The 15,957-nt window shown below is 37.3% G+C and overlaps 1 protein-coding gene across 1 annotated transcript; it reads left to right on the top strand.

Moving 5' to 3' along the window:
- The first annotated feature begins 1,811 nt into the window (after nucleotides 1-1,811).
- Nucleotides 1,812-14,067, top strand: cpn1 (carboxypeptidase N, polypeptide 1). The gene is made up of 9 exons (XM_020918256.2): nucleotides 1,812-2,153; nucleotides 3,341-3,537; nucleotides 4,449-4,604; nucleotides 8,367-8,543; nucleotides 8,628-8,739; nucleotides 12,610-12,749; nucleotides 13,133-13,232; nucleotides 13,313-13,431; nucleotides 13,663-14,067. The coding sequence occupies exons 1-9, from the start codon at nucleotides 1,919-1,921 to the stop codon at nucleotides 13,765-13,767; spliced, it is 1,341 nt and encodes a 446-aa protein (XP_020773915.1). The 5' UTR covers nucleotides 1,812-1,918; the 3' UTR covers nucleotides 13,768-14,067.
- Nucleotides 14,068-15,957: the final 1,890 nt, after the last annotated feature.

Raw genomic sequence — 15,957 nt, 5'->3', positions numbered from 1 at the left:
TGTCTCTTTGACACACAGGGAAATGGTAAGCCAAAATAGTCACATACAGCAGTGAAATTATTGTATATTTGCTTTATTTTGTTTATTTAAAGGTGCACTGTGTAACTTTTTGGTTGGGGGTCCGTCACCTTCTTGTTTCTATGGATATTTCATTCCTCTGCTTAGAATGTTCCACAATATGACATTAAACAGATATACCTTACATGTGTTCGTTACAGGTGGCTCAAAAATACCTAGAAAAAAAGGCATTCTGACTCTGAGCTGAGTTGCCTCTCCACAGATCTGACTTGTAACTTGATCTGGTCTGCTTGAAGATAGAAAAGTTTAATGCCATACTGTGAAACATTCCGGACAAAGCAATAACACCTCCACAGAGTAAAGCATTTGATGGACCCTCCACCACAAAAGTTACACAATGCACTTTTAAACTATAAAATCCAAATCATATGAAATAATTGCTTCAGTCTCAGAAAAACACTGACTATACTAGGAAAGAGTCATATCCATTGAGACATTTTTCTGGTATTGGAAACTTTTGTAGTTACAAAAAAGATTCAAATGCCTCATCATTGTATTACTAGTTTAAACTGTATCACAGCTTTAGAGTTGCTGCCTTTTCTATTAGTAATTTGTTTTTCAACCAGTTCAGCTTAGAGGGGTAATTTTTGATGTTTTTTTTTCTCTTGTCCACAGACTGCAGTTTGCTCTTCTTCTTTTCATGTTGCACAATTTTCCATCTGCAGCTCTTTATGTTGCTTCTTGTTTGCATTTTTTCTTCCTTCCCTCTTTTTGGACACTTTGCAGAAGCAGCAAAACTGAAACCCCTCTCCTCTGTGCCCCCATGAGTTTGACTGACAGCACCCCTTGCACACTTTAGAGTAACGTGTTTGTGTGGGCCGGTGGGGGGTGAAAGTGTATTTGGCTTGAACCTGGGGCCATTAACTGCAACATTTGTTACTTTTACTTTTTTTGCTTGGTACAGAAAGTCCAAACACGACTGTAGGAGAGCATAGTTGGCAGTGGCATAGAAATAGTCCCTGCAAAAGGTATTTACGAGGGAAAATAACAATGTTGAAATGACAGATATTTTTTTTTCATAATAGTAACATTTTGAATTGGATAAGAATCAGAAACAGAGAAAGTTTTGCTGCCACTGTCAAGGGCTTTAAATTCATAAACTAGGAATTTGCTAAGTCCATATGGTTCAATATAAATCAATGAATTATAACCATGAATAAACTGAAATGATAAAATAAAGGTAAGCTAATTGAATCCAGTCATAATACAAAAAAACTATAATTTTGTTTAAAAATATATAACGTCAAGTAAGGAACATTTATAAGGGTCCTAGCCACCATTTTTGTCAGATAAATTACAGTTTTTATGACATTCAGTGATCATTAATTTTCTTTTTGTAGACAGGCCCAACTTTTCCAGGATCAGGGTGGTACTTAAAGATTGTGTGTTGACTTAAGAGTTAATGAATGGGTGATTGGGGGCTCTAGGGCTTGTGCAGAGCAGAGCCCTGGTAACAACCCGGTTTCCCAGGGGAAGGGTAGAGAGCAAGAATAAGGCATAAAAGACTGAGAGAGGGGCGGCTGGGTGAACCACTTGAGGCAGAAGTATTCTAAGTGGCAATAAAGCAAGTAGCATGTACTTGACAAGGACCCAAAGAGCAGAGGAGAGAGAGGGAGAGAGGAGCAGCTGTTGAGGAGGAGGAGAGAGAGACAAAGCGGAGCAAACGGGGGCTGTCCTTACGTGCTCTGGAGTTCAGCCCGTATCTGTGGAGAGGAGGAGAGAGGAATCAGGAATCAAACTAGAAACCACCTAACAGAAAGCAGGCAGTATGACTTTGTAAGGAGATACATCTGGCTTTGACTTGGATTGATTAAGCTTGTGTTGTGTGAAGTTTGGGACCATGCAGCACACTTGGAGCCTGCTGGCCTGGCTGTGTGCCCTCGTGCCTGGGCTGATGGGGGTGTCGTGGGGGGCAGACTTCAGGCATCACCGCTACGAGGACATGGTGCGCGCCTTGTTCGCCGTCCAGAGCGAGTGCCCCTACATCACACGCATCTATAGCATCGGGCGCAGTGTGGAGGGGCGGCATCTCTATGTGCTGGAGTTCACTGACAACCCAGGCGTCCATGAAGCATGTGGGTAAATCTGTCAGAGACTGCTGTTACACATGGGGCAAATGATGCTTTGTTTACATTTGGATGGACATCTTTAGAAGTTTGATCAGTGTTGTGGTCTCCTAAGACTGTGGGAAATGTCGATTACTAATTTTACATTATTTTTAAATACATTAGCCTACATGATTTTTGTTCTCTGAATATTGAAATAATGCAGGTTTGCTCTGAAAGGAAGTAGTTTTTTCTTCTTTCACACAGTTCATAACTACTGAACCAGCTTGTGTTTGTTTTACCTATCACTCACAAAGTGGAACCGTAACCTCAATAATGTGAGTGTTTATACAGAAAACATACCACAGGGCCACACTTATCTATCAGCCCTGAACATAATTCATGTGCCACTACTTGCACAGGGCTTTTCAGGGAATGCTGTTTTGGCTGAGGTTTAGTCTGCACACGTAAAGGCTTCCTTCAGGAGAATAGAAGGATGTGAGCATTTCTGTTGCAAGGTGACCAAGTGAAAAACAGGAACTGTGCACTTCATGAGGGGCTGACCTCCGGTCTGTCACCCTCTGCCATTAGGAACATGTATTTCACATGCTGCTCAGAGCAGGAGCATGCCTATGCACCCTACACTGTGGCCAACACTGGTCTCTGAACTAACAGCCAGTTGGCCCCTTGTTAAAGAAACTGAGGTGAATTGCACTAAGCTCCATTTGGGGCCTTAAGCAATTACAGAAGGAGGTTCATAAAAGTATCAGCTAACCTGCACAAGATCTTTTTCTGTTAAATAATATATAATTAACATTTTGCACCACACACATAAAGATAGTTTGTTTTATTTTGTCTCAGTGTGGTGTTTGAGGGTTCACTCAGCACTCTAGCCGTGGTTGATGAGGGAACCCCCGAGAGGAGCAACCCAATACAGAACAGGAGTCTGTTTGGATAAGCAGCTTAACCAATCAGTGCCTGATAACCCTAGGAAGGTTAGAAGAGCTAGCTAAACAATTCAGACAAACTCACCTCACTCAAAATGGTCCTAAAACTATGGCAGTTCCTGCAGTTCAGTATCAAGGGGGCTTCTTGCAGTAATTACAATCAAAACTTCTGATATTGCTCGAATGTGTGTGCTCTCAGACAATTTAAACATTATATGCAACCTTCCTGGCTTTTTGACCTGTAGCCCCTCTCTTCCTCCTGTTTCCCAGTGGAGCCAGAGTTCAAGTACGTCGGCAACATGCACGGTAACGAGGTCCTAGGCCGTGAGCTCCTCATTAAACTCGCTCAGTTCCTGTGTGAGGAGTATCGTGCAGGAAACCAGAGGATCACCCAACTGATCTACGACACACGCATTCACATCATGCCCTCCATGAACCCAGATGGATACGAGGTGGCAGCCAGACAGGTAACATGATTCAATATGTAAATACATAAGGCTCAACATATACTCCATTTCTCTAAGCCGTGATACACATAGTCATTTGGCATTGGCTTTACAACATTATCTCCCATGTCTCTGTTAATTGGATTTCAAGGCAACACTAAGACTACACTGCTTGATTGTGATGCTTCATAGTTAGATTTCCATAGACTTTTTGTATGTATTTTTTTACTCCCAGATAAATAGTTTCCTCTGATTTCTTTGTTTCTGCCAATGGAAAATATAATTGTAAACTTAAGAAATTCCCCAGCCTGTGATTAGACCAAGATGTTTTCATTATAGGTGAACCAAGGACCTAATGTGATATTACTGTAATAATAACATGTATCAGAACCTCAGGTTGAATTACATGGGGCATGAAACATCCCATCGGACCCAGCCCCCCTTAAATGCATACATATGTGCACAATGTCAAATTATATGTCACTCATACTCACACATAGACACCGCACTGTAATTTCTCACATCAACAGAAGTGCAGCCATAACAGCAACTGCAAAACAATAGGACAGAGTACACTTAACTTACAAGCCAGTTCAAAGCAGAAAACTGCCAAAATAATATGCAAAGATTATTCACTCTGGTGACCCTATGTGGAAAAAACTGAATAAATCCAATTGTGTTCAAGTCAGTATTGAATCATTTCAAGGAAATATTGATGCACAAAGCCAAGAATGTGGTATTTCAAACTAAATAAAAGTTATTGGGGGAACTAATCTCTTTTTCCGTATTAAAATGAGCGTTTCAACATAAATCTTTTGCAGTTGTGGTCTTGTAAATCATGCTATTTGTAGAGTTAGAGCTTTTAAAAATGGTCTTCTTATTTATTTGTCCTCATGATCAATATTCAGTCAGTTATGTTATTAATTTGTCAGGGTCCAGAGCTGAATGGCTATCTGGTGGGTCGAGGGAACGCCAAGGAAATTGACCTGAACCGTAACTTTCCTGATCTGAACGCTCTCATGTACTACTACGAAAAAACCAGTGGACGAAACCACCACCTGCCTCTGCCAGACAACTGGGAACAACAGGTCAGTGCCACTATAGTATCTGCTCTACAAACTAAAGATGTTTAAAGGTGCACTGTGTAACTTTTCTGGTAAGAGTCCAGGACCTGGTTGTGTCTATGGATAGGGAGATTGCTTTTCCCTGGAATGTACCACAGTAGGGCATCAAACTTGCTTATTTAATTATAGGTATTTTTTATATTTTATAAAATAATACCTTGAAAAACATGCACTATACTGTAAGCAGGCCCACCTCTTCACAAATCAGACCTGTAAACTGGCTTGGTGCTTGTCTTCATGGAAGTAGATAAGTTTAATGTCGTACTGTGAAAAATTTCAGACAAAGCAACAGCATCTCCATGGTAATAGACTCTCAACCCAGAAAGTTACACGGCACACTTTTAAATAATCAGGGTCATAGGTTGAGTTGAGTTAAAGGGAGACAGATGACATAGGAAGGCAACAGGGCCTCTACTTGTGACTGTTTACTTGACTCCTTTTGAACCTAAACACTGTCGCTGTGTTTGCTTATCTTCCTGTCAAAACTGTATTAGGTCATATAAACGTTACTTTAGGAAAAAAGTTGGGGTTCCTTTGTTTAAAAATGCGTTATAGTTTGCAAATACAATAGTTGTTTTGTCATTGCTTCTTTCAAAACATGCATGGAAAATATGCTAAAATACTTTTGCCTGACACTTTGAAATATGTAATCACATTTAGATGTAAGAACCAAGACTGAAACTGTGGATTTGGCTTGAAATCAGCACTGACTCTTGATTCTGTTCATACACGTTTCTAGTGTTGTAATTTTCATACTTTTATGGTCACACCAGTGCGCTTGTCCAAGCAACGAACACTCAAAGTGATAGCTGAAATGTTATTAAAATTCTTCATGTATTCAGTCCAAAATCTAAATATACTGTATCTGCAAGAGAAGGTGCAATACAAATAATGATCTATGCACAGTTTTATCCACTAAAAAATTGGTCAGCATTAAATAAAAATTGCAACTGCACCCAAATTAGCTGCTAAAATATCTAATAAACACCTACATCTGTGTGAAAATGAATGCCCTGCTCTTCCCATTTGCTGGCTGGCTGTCTTCCCAAGCGGCTGCCTCCCCAACACACAAAAGGGTAACTGTGCCACTGTTACAGATCCTTCATTCATGGCCTCAGGATCACATTCACCAACTACATTTCCCTGTGTCCTGAAGCCACAAGTCCATGCAACATTTAAGCCATTTAAATGAACTCAATGTTGTAGGTTAATCTAGGGGCATGCAGTCATAAAACAGGCTTTACTGAGTTACGCAAAAAACAAAACAGGACATATGTCTTTGGAGCAGTCTAGTTTAGGTTTAGTCAGGGTTAAGGTTCAGTGTTCCTTTAAAATGCTGTGGAATATTGTGTGTTAAAATAAGCAAGATAGTTTGCAAAGGTATTTTCTGTGTATTCAGTGCCACTGTGGAATGTATAATTTGCTTTTATTGTTTGAATGTGCGTTTAAATAAAAAATCCCACAGATTTTTTATTTTGATTTGGGTTATTATTGTTGAAACTTTAAAATCTTACAACTGAAGCCCACTGATAGTATTACAGAGAAACATTTTATTGTTTTCTCATTTCTATCTATGCTTTTTCATTTTAGTTAAACACTTTAGGGTTCTTAGATGAACTCCTTGTTTGAGTACTGTTACTATTCTATCTTTAACCTTAATATTGACAGATAAACAATACAATACTGACCCTTCTGTAAAGAACACACCTTGCAATGGGTTTGGGTGAAAAAAAAGGTAAAATATAATGACTTTATTCCTCATATCGATAATTTTCAAGTAAATGTCAAAATGTCTTTATATATTGATTGATACTGATACAAATGTGTATCGTACAGACAAATGAGTACAAATTTAACACAAAATTTTAATTGAACTCATGCTTTCATTGACAGGAAATTAGCTGTGGACCTAGACCTGTCATTATAACAAATTTTAAAGAACGAAATATTGATACAGAAATATACTGTGATAAATTATAATAGTGAAACTACTTCATACCACTGACACAAAGCAGGATAAGCCCAGTAAATATTTTTTAAATATACAGTATCATTAACAGGCCTGAGCTGCAACATGTCATGTACTATTTCTGGTTAATAATTTAAGCATAGAAGTCACTTATTCTGCCTTTTACAGCTCAAATGCAATTATATTTCAACAAAAAATACCCCCCAAATACCCCACACTTTTATAAATAAAATGTACACATGATAAATATTAAACCACAAAACATATTGTTCCAGCTTCTGTATATTGAATGATAAGCCGATATTGTGATTATTGTGACAGGCCAATGTGGATCTCTCCATTAAAAAGAACGAACCATATCAATGACTATTAGAAATGACTGAAGCTCTACCTTACTCTATATGAGCCACACAGATTACAGGGGCAAAATTATGTGCTGACATTGTGGTAATGGTGAGATATAATTCCATAATTTATGCAATTCCTAACATTTTTCACCAGTCACCAGTCCTAATAGGCCACCCAATGTTTGTTATGTTTTTGTTTGTTTGTATTGCGATTTTAATGTCTTTCTTCTGTAAAGCACTTGAATTACTTTGTGTACGAATTGTGCTATACAAATAAACTTGCCTGGCCTTGCCAACTATTATGGTGAAATATTGTGAAAGATGTAAACATTATATAAACATGCCCCTGCCAAATACCTGGCTTGAGTTCACACACTAAGGTGGCAGCTGTTGTGTTCAAGGCCAATGGACTGGGTTATTCTTAAACAAGCAGTAGGCTACACTGTTTATTGTCCTACATAACTTAAACATGGACAGGCATTAGTCTCTCTCTGTGTTTATAACATATGGCACTAAGCTAATAAGCACTGACAAGACTGTATAGACTACAATTTAAAATGCTTGAAATAACAGATAATTGCATCGATTGAATCCCCTTAAACAATCTGAAGTTTATGCCATTTGTTGAGGATGGAGATGGAAAGGTCTACCACATTCAAGGACTGACATTTTGGAAATTATGTACATTGCAGAAACAGACTGAATTTGTATTTGAAACGTCTCTGATTACTTTAAAGGTTCCTGGGTTTACTTGTTCCAGCTACTTTGGACCTACATTATAGATAATGGTTTAAATTATAGTTGCTTCAATTTCCAATTATTCAGAATTTCATTGCAGCTGCAACAACCCTGGTATTTGTGATGTGCCGTTTCAAGTTTGATATCACAAAGTTGTATCAGTAAAGCTAAAACTCTATATTGCCTAATCTAATAACATATTTTCATTTGGTTAGTTAGGAATTATATGGGGGTCGCTTCTAAGTATTTTGAGAAAAAATACAGAAATACATAATAAAAAAAAAAGAGTGAGTTCTCCAGTTTTCATGAATGTTCTATTGCGAAATTAAGAGTTTCAAGACTAAATGCATTACTGAATTACAAACAACTCATTGTCTAAAAAAATGGAAGCCAACAAGTGTACTAAAGTACAGTTGACGTTTTCAGATGGCAAGTCACAGAAAAATCTATTTTATCCAAAAATTGAGCTAGGCAGGGGAGATTGTGTTTCTGGTTGCACATAAAAACAGATGTCCTCAATCTTCTGATGTTGGGCTCCAAGTGTAGCTTTATGTAAGACGCGGTAGTTTGAAATACCAAGGGGCTTTCATGTTTAGGTCAAAGGGCCATACATGAATGAGATGAGTATCTGCTACTGCTTAACTGTTGTAACTTTTGAAATCCCCTCCTTAGGTTGAACCAGAGACGTTAGCGGTCATAAAATGGATGCAAAACTACAACTTTGTCCTGTCAGCAAACTTACATGGAGGAGCGGTGGTGGCCAACTATCCGTTTGACAAGTCCCGAGACCCCCGTATTCGAGGAAGGACCACATATGCTGCCACTGCTGATGACAAACTGTTCAGGAAGGTGAGATAGGCACATGATGATTCCAGATGTTGTATTTTGTCTGAAAACATGTGGAAGGATGACTCTGTGTATGTGTGGTCATAGTTGGCCAGAACCTACTCGTATGCACATAGCTGGATGCACAAAGGCTGGAACTGTGGAGACTACTTTGATGAAGGGATCACCAATGGAGCCAGCTGGTACTCACTGTCCAAAGGTGAGCAAAGAAAATCATAAAACATTTTTAACCTTAAAATTACTTGTAATATTTTACAAAACCAAAAGAGACCAAAAATAAAATAAAACCCTCCCCACCCCTCTCTCGCTACATGCAAGATTTCACAACATCATATTAAAAAATACTACTAGTTGCTCAAGTCCAATCCTACCAAACTATTTTTAAAAAAGTGCTCCTATTTGTTAAAATTTATGTTGTTTTTTCCTTGTACAGTGGAGAATCTTCTCCTAAGCACAGTAGGGTTAGTTTCTGACTGGGGGATATATAATTTATACTAGATTGTATAGTCTTAGTAATGTGATCCTTCAATAAGTTAATAACTACATTTAATAGTGTTGAATGACCAAGCCAACAATCCTGAAATTAACAAGAACTATTCTGACTGGATTATCAAGAAAGATAAAAATGTATTTTAGAGGTCTTTTATTTCACCTGAAGTAAAGATTATGGCATATACTGTATTCCAAAAGGTGATTACTAACTTCTGTTGACTGGAGTTACTTTAGTATAATGGCATGTGACTAAAATGTTATGCAACAACAGAATAGTAATATCTTGATAACTGAAAATACCAAGATAAATATCTATTCAAACCTCAATGACACAATCCCTCCATGTTAAGATAAATAAGTGTTTAATATAGCAAATGTTAATGTAATTATGTATTAATAATGATAAAGGCGAGACAAAGACAAACATTTGAAGGTACATTGTGTAACTTTCAGGTAGAGGATCCGCTACCTACTTGCCTTCATAGACATTGCAGTTTTGCTTTGAAATGCTCCACAGTATGACATTAAACTTATCAACCTTGCATTTATTCAATTACGGGTGATTTTATTTCTCAAAAATATTTTGAAAAAACTCCTTAAATTCTACCATAACTTGGCTTGCTGGCATCACATGTTTGTCTCCATGGAGATGGATAAGCTTAATACCATACTGTGGAACATTCCAGGCAAATAATAACATTCCATGGAGGCAAGCAAGGACTCTCCATCAGCAAAGTTACCCAGTGCACCAATAACTTTGGCTGAAGTAACAATTGTATATATCTTACATACATCTACAATTCACACATTTTTTGCTATCAAGTTTCTAACAAATATAGCCAAGGCCACCTGCATGAGTCCTGGGCTTATGGTTAACATCCTTGAGATTCCCCGAGTGTCTCAAATGGCATGCTTTCTCAATGTCATTTAACACTGGTCCAACATTACACACAACACCACCATTTACAACAGCTAGATAGGGCGCTCATATTACTATATGTCAACAAGAGCCCGTTTACCTGAGGGAATCTCTTAAAATGGCAGACTTATTTAACTCAAGATGTACTAATCCTCCAGCAAGCTCTCACGTCTCTCCATAGCCTAGGTTTATCTTTGGAGAAATCCCAATTGTGTTATTTCACCATATAAAAACTAAAATAATTTATCCTTTGAAGGTACACTATTTCAAGTTATAGATCAGATTTGTAGAGAGGGAACCCCGTTCAAAATAAGAATAGGCCCTAGGTGTTTTTCAAGGTATTATTTAGCACATGTAACCAAATATAGGCAAGATAAATCTGTTTAATGCAATACTCTGGAACATTCTATCCAAATCTATAATATCTCCACGGGGACAAGCAAGTAGTGGACGCTCTACCAGAAAAGTTACATAGTGCACCTTTAAATGAAAATAAGATGACTTGTAAGTCCACAGTGTCCATTTTCATCAGTTCATTACATTTTTATCTTAGCTAATGTGAAATTTACATTTACACAATTACTGAAGCGCTATTTAACCACTTTCAAAACAAGCCACTCTGTTAAATTCATACCAAAACTGAAAAAGACCACAATCACCTAATCGTCATCAGCTTACTCAAGCATTTTCTTGTTTTAACTGCCTTCCTCTGACAGAATTTGCTTGTAAATTCTGTAAATTTTAGGTTTCATCAATCAAAAATGTCCTCATATGTGATTCTTCTCACTGCTGCCACATTAAAAGCTCAACAATACCAACGTCAGCCAATATTTTCATGTTCATTTGGCTCTCACGACTCTCTGGAGCTTTTACTAGAGTTTGGTTCAATTTATTGAGTTGGACACCTTAAGGCGAAGAATTACGAGAGTTTTGGTTGTGCCAGACAGACATCGCAAAATCCACCCTTTTTGGTTGAGTATGAGGGCAATTTTTTCGTCTTTTTGATTTACTTTTACTGTTAAATAAGTCAAAGAATGTTTAAAGCCCTCCACATTGTCTAGACGTGCAAAGCATTTCAGTTCAGTTAATCCATAACTATAACAAATGTATTTCTCTGATGTTTATGTGTTCTGGACTTGGCTGTCTGACACTGTGCGTTGCTATTTGAATCTCATGAAGTCTTTGTGAGCTTTTGCCAGAGATGAAAAGAGCCACAGTCGCATTTAGTGGGAGCACGTTAAAGTTTATTTTGACATCTCCATTTGTCCAAGTCTTATGTCATGGTCTGGGAGGTTTTAACTTTCACTCCCCACAATGTCCTCATGTCTATTAAGACATTATGAAAAGTCATGCTTTACTGAGGAAACATTTTCTATGTTGCAAGCGCTAAATTGTCAATGAACACTAGTAAAATGTACTAAATTCCTGGTGGATACTTGTAGTGTATTTTTCAAGAAGGTTTATCTTATAAATCATTAGCATTACTACTAACTGTATAGCTGAAAATAAACTAATGGAAAGAATATTGAGCCCCTTTAAAGCTGTTACATAACAATTCGGAATTTGTCAAAGTATTAACAATGAGTGTGGGATAAGCTGTAATAATAACAATAGCTATAGTAGGAGCAGTGATAATAGTACCCATGCTAGCTGTGTTACAATTTTTCCACAGTGGAAAAACTAGGAATGCTCCGATTCAGCCTTTTTAGTTACGATAACGATTTCGATACTACTTCTTTAAATATCAACCAATAACCAATATCAACCGATACTGGAACAGAAACTGAAAACAGCATTTATTTACTTAAACCAAAACAAGATAAACTGTTCCAAATGTGTTATTTACCTACTTAGATAGTATTTTTAGGTACTATTTGTGTAGTAATTTCTCCCTCAAGTAACTACAAAACAACTTTGTGTGAATGAAAGTTCACCATGAGACTTTCGAGTCCACTTACAACCAGAAATAGTATTACATTAAATCCATTTATAGGCTCAACCAGAATATAGACTGAACCAATATTTTTCACTTTTGGCGCAGAAATCTGATACCAGTATTGGATCTGTGCATTCCTAGGAAAAACATGTGTAAAGAGTTCATAGTGCACCATGTGACATTAAAGAACAACCATATGAACAAACAACAGACAATCATTACTTACGACATATGATACCATGAAATAAACAAGCTACAAAGATTAACGAGCCAAAATAGTAATGGCGAGAAGTCTTACATGTAATGGAACTATATCTGCTTCTTGTATTGCCCATTAAGAGTCTATAAAGACATGTAAGCAGCAAAATAATGTAATTTCTCTCTGATCATGGTCACTCAAATAACTCATATCAGATGATTTGCATGTCATTTAAATAATCCTAAAAAGTAAAAAATCTGATAATAATCGGATTTTGGTTTGCATGAGAACACAGCTACTGAAGCATCACCGCTTCCATTAATCATAGGGTGTGTTTACACTTGCACACTTGCACATAAACCGCATCAAAAACCTGGACTAGACCATGACTTAACCAAGACTATAACAAGAACAAACCAAGTCTACATCTGGATTAAACTGAGCCAAACCAAGACCCATGAACACAGAGTCTGAACACACCCTTAGATTATTTATTAACACTTTTTTGTTGCCTATTTTTCAGGGATGCAGGACTTCAACTACCTGTACACCAACTGCTTTGAGATCACTCTGGAGCTGAGCTGTGATAAGTTCCCTCCAGCCTCAGCTCTGCCCAGAGAGTGGCTCGCCAACCGGGAGGCACTTATCTCCTACCTCGAACAGGTTAGATATTGTCTCAGTCATGGTCCTATGGGGGGGTCTCAATCTGTACTGCAGGTGTCACTGTTCATATGCATATGGTATTCAGATTATTTTTACTTTTAGTTCTACTTAGGCCCAGTCAGTTTGGGTACGGCTCTTGTTTTTGCTGTTTTATTGTTTTTGTCTCCATAAATATGCTATAAAACTCACTGGTTGACAACTGTAGTTACTTCAATACATGTTAAGTCTTGTGAAGACAGATGAACAGTAATTTGATGTAGAATGTATTATGTCAAATGTATTATTACATAGTAAATAGCATGTTTTTAAAGCATTTTGGAGGAAGCAAAACATGCCATTATATGTGATGGGGTTGTCTTGGTCATTTAACTTGTCCTGTCCAGGTGCATCATGGGATAAAAGGCATTGTCTATGATGAGAACAACAATCCAGTGGGAAAAGCTGAGATCTCTGTGGCCGGCATCAACCACGATGTGACCAGTGGTGAGGAGCAGTAGTGTAGCTCTGACCTCTAGTGGTTGAATATTGAACTGCATACACAACATGCATATTTATTTTCTCAGGAGTGGATGGAGACTACTTCAGGCTTTTGTTGCCTGGTACCTACACAGTGACTGCCTCTGCTCCAGGATATCTCCCCTCAACCACCACAGTCACAGTTGGCCCCGCTGAAGCCATTCTGGTATAAATATTATACCTAAAAAATAAAAATGCTACTATTTACCATGGGTTTTACTTGGTCCAGTCACTCATAACTGTTTACTGCTGTTTTTTTCAAATTATAAAGTAAACTATATATATATATATATATATATATATATATATATATATATATATATATATATATATATATATATACACATTTACTGTCATTTCTTACACTGTATATATTTATTCTTTATCTTTTCTCTAGCTGAACTTTTACTTGAAACCAGCACCAAAACAGAACCTGAAAGGAAAGCCCCACAAGAGGAACCTGTCATCCCACAAGGCACCGCTCAAACTGGGCCCGAGATGAGGCCCACCTAAAAACAGACACTGAAATCCTCATCACATACTCTAGCCACATAAGCTTGGATGCAGAAGCAATGGCATTTTCAACAAAACATGTATTGTTTAAATCTTTATAATCAATGTAATAATTTGTTGCTCTGTGTTTTTGTGGTTCTAGTGAATAACTGAACGTCTTTTGTATTTATGTAACAAAGTTGTTGATTTTCTGTATCCTGTATTTGTAAAACATGATTACTGTTGATTACTTTATAATGATGATAAAATGTAGAAGGAATAGAAATAAAAGAATGTTTTTACTCTTTTAGACCAGTTTCTAAATGATAATTTTTTTGTCCATGTTAAGTAACATCTTATCTATATTACAGTTACAGCTACAGTTACGGCTGAGTGAACTTTGGGCAGTGCTGTAAATGCAATGGTATCAAGTAAGCTATATTTTTAATAGACTACCACAGTGTTACAACATGCTTTCAGACCTCCCTTGCTCACCTGTAACAAGTTCCCATTTCAAGCTCATGAATACATAGTTTGAGGACTTGCGATGCTTAAGTTTTACATAAGTTAAGGTTGTACTGAATTGCAAAAGAAAAATTCAATTCTGTCACTTGACAAAAGCTTTTGATTGAAGGCGTTACGTAGCTCATCCAAGCTGCTTCTTCAATTCTGGTCAGATTGCTGGTGGACAGAGCCTTATATTTGCCTTAAGGGAGGAGTTAACTACACTGAAACTACTCTGAAACTAACACACCCACTTATTTCTATTTTCTGTTTGTTAACTACTTCACTAAATGTGAACTGTGCCCTTGTTTTACTGAATTGTTTTCATTTAGACAGTAGAGGGCGGCAGAGGATAATTTGGACCAGGACATTTCTTTCAGGGCAAGTTAGAAGTCATAATGGAACAAAGTAGGTCCTACAACTGAGTACAATCCAAAACTCCCTCTGGTTAAAGGAAATGAATTGGTGTCAAAGCTGTGAGTTCTGAGGTCTATGCACTGTAGACAGTTTCCATGACCATCATTTATTTAGTCTATTGAATAGTCTGAGTACAAGTTTTGTGTTGTTATGGATTCTCCTTTGTCAACACATATGTCTCCTAGTGCCCGCTCTTCTGGTGCCAGCTCTTCATGCACAGGAAAGAGGAAAGACACACTTCACTTCAGACTGAATAATGACAGTGATTTAAGACTCCTTCAACAACAACAAGGAACCATACAAGAGGAAACGGAAGTAGCAGTATAGCTGTACAGAAGTGTGTTTAGGTCAATGATAAACAAAACATAGTAAAAAGCCTTCTTTTATACATACAAGCATTCATAGTACTCCGAATACCCTATACTATTACTATGCGCTATTACAATGTCTTTTCTTTTAGTTAAATTATCAAATGAAGCTGCATTCCAACAAAACATAAATTACTGAAGTTTTATGTGAGGTGCCAGTTGTGATGGACCCTATTATATTTATTGGGGTTTCTTGGGATGCTAGTTGGGGCCAATAAAAAAGTATAGTTTGCATTTGTTGGCTAGCATACACATATTTGTTTTATATTATTTTATTAGTTTTAAATATTTATTATAGACGTTTTACAAAAAAGGGTCCACAATATTTGAATGTCAAATTTTCAATACATTTTCATCATGACAAAATTAAATAACAACTAACCAAAAGCAAAATTCTTCGACAACCTTCAGAAGGGAATATTTATGTATTTGCTTGTTTGTTTAAAAGCATAATTCAGTCTGTGTTACACATATACAAACATGTTGGAACTCTCTGTCAAGTAAAAGTAAATTCCTTTTCATATAATAGTTACAAATGACTCAAAAGATCACAAGCCTTTGAGACACTAATGACTACAAGAAATTTTTACAATCACTCCAATTTTCTGCCTACTCAAACACTGTCATAGCTGAAGCGTCCTTACCACTGATACAATGGCACTGATTGTACTCTCCGGCAGTACAGCCTCTGCTTACGGCCTACAGTGCCTATAGTGACGATAGTTTGGCACAAAATACAGAAAGACAACAATAGACCCACATAGTGCTCCTGAATGAGAGTGACCAGTGTGTAGAGACAAAGCCTGCGTTTATAGTCACTCTGATCTGGACCTTTCTCAGTTATCGACATGAGTGGCTGCAGTAGACTTTAGATGTGGCGTCAATGAGCCCACCAAAAACCCACCACAGTG

Source organism: Boleophthalmus pectinirostris, unplaced genomic scaffold, assembly GCF_026225935.1.
Source record: "Boleophthalmus pectinirostris isolate CB_2022bp ecotype Guang Dong unplaced genomic scaffold, ASM2622593v1 HiC_scaffold_14, whole genome shotgun sequence".
In the NCBI taxonomy this organism is placed as follows: Eukaryota; Metazoa; Chordata; class Actinopteri; order Gobiiformes; family Gobiidae; genus Boleophthalmus; species Boleophthalmus pectinirostris.
Note: the sequence above shows the minus strand (reverse complement) of the source record. Positions and strands in the feature narration are given on the sequence as shown.

What these genes read in the sequence shown, in the direction of transcription:
- cpn1 (XM_020918256.2), top strand. Translation starts at nt 1,919, where the DNA reads ATGCAGCACACTTGGAGCCTGCTGGCCTGGCTGTGTGCCCTCGTGCCT. An exon ending in CCCAGGCGTCCATGAAGCAT is followed by an intron (nt 2,154 to 3,340) that starts GTGGGTAAATCT and finishes CCTGTTTCCCAG; the next exon opens with TGGAGCCAGAGTTCAAGTAC. An exon ending in ACGAGGTGGCAGCCAGACAG is followed by an intron (nt 3,538 to 4,448) that starts GTAACATGATTC and finishes TTAATTTGTCAG; the next exon opens with GGTCCAGAGCTGAATGGCTA.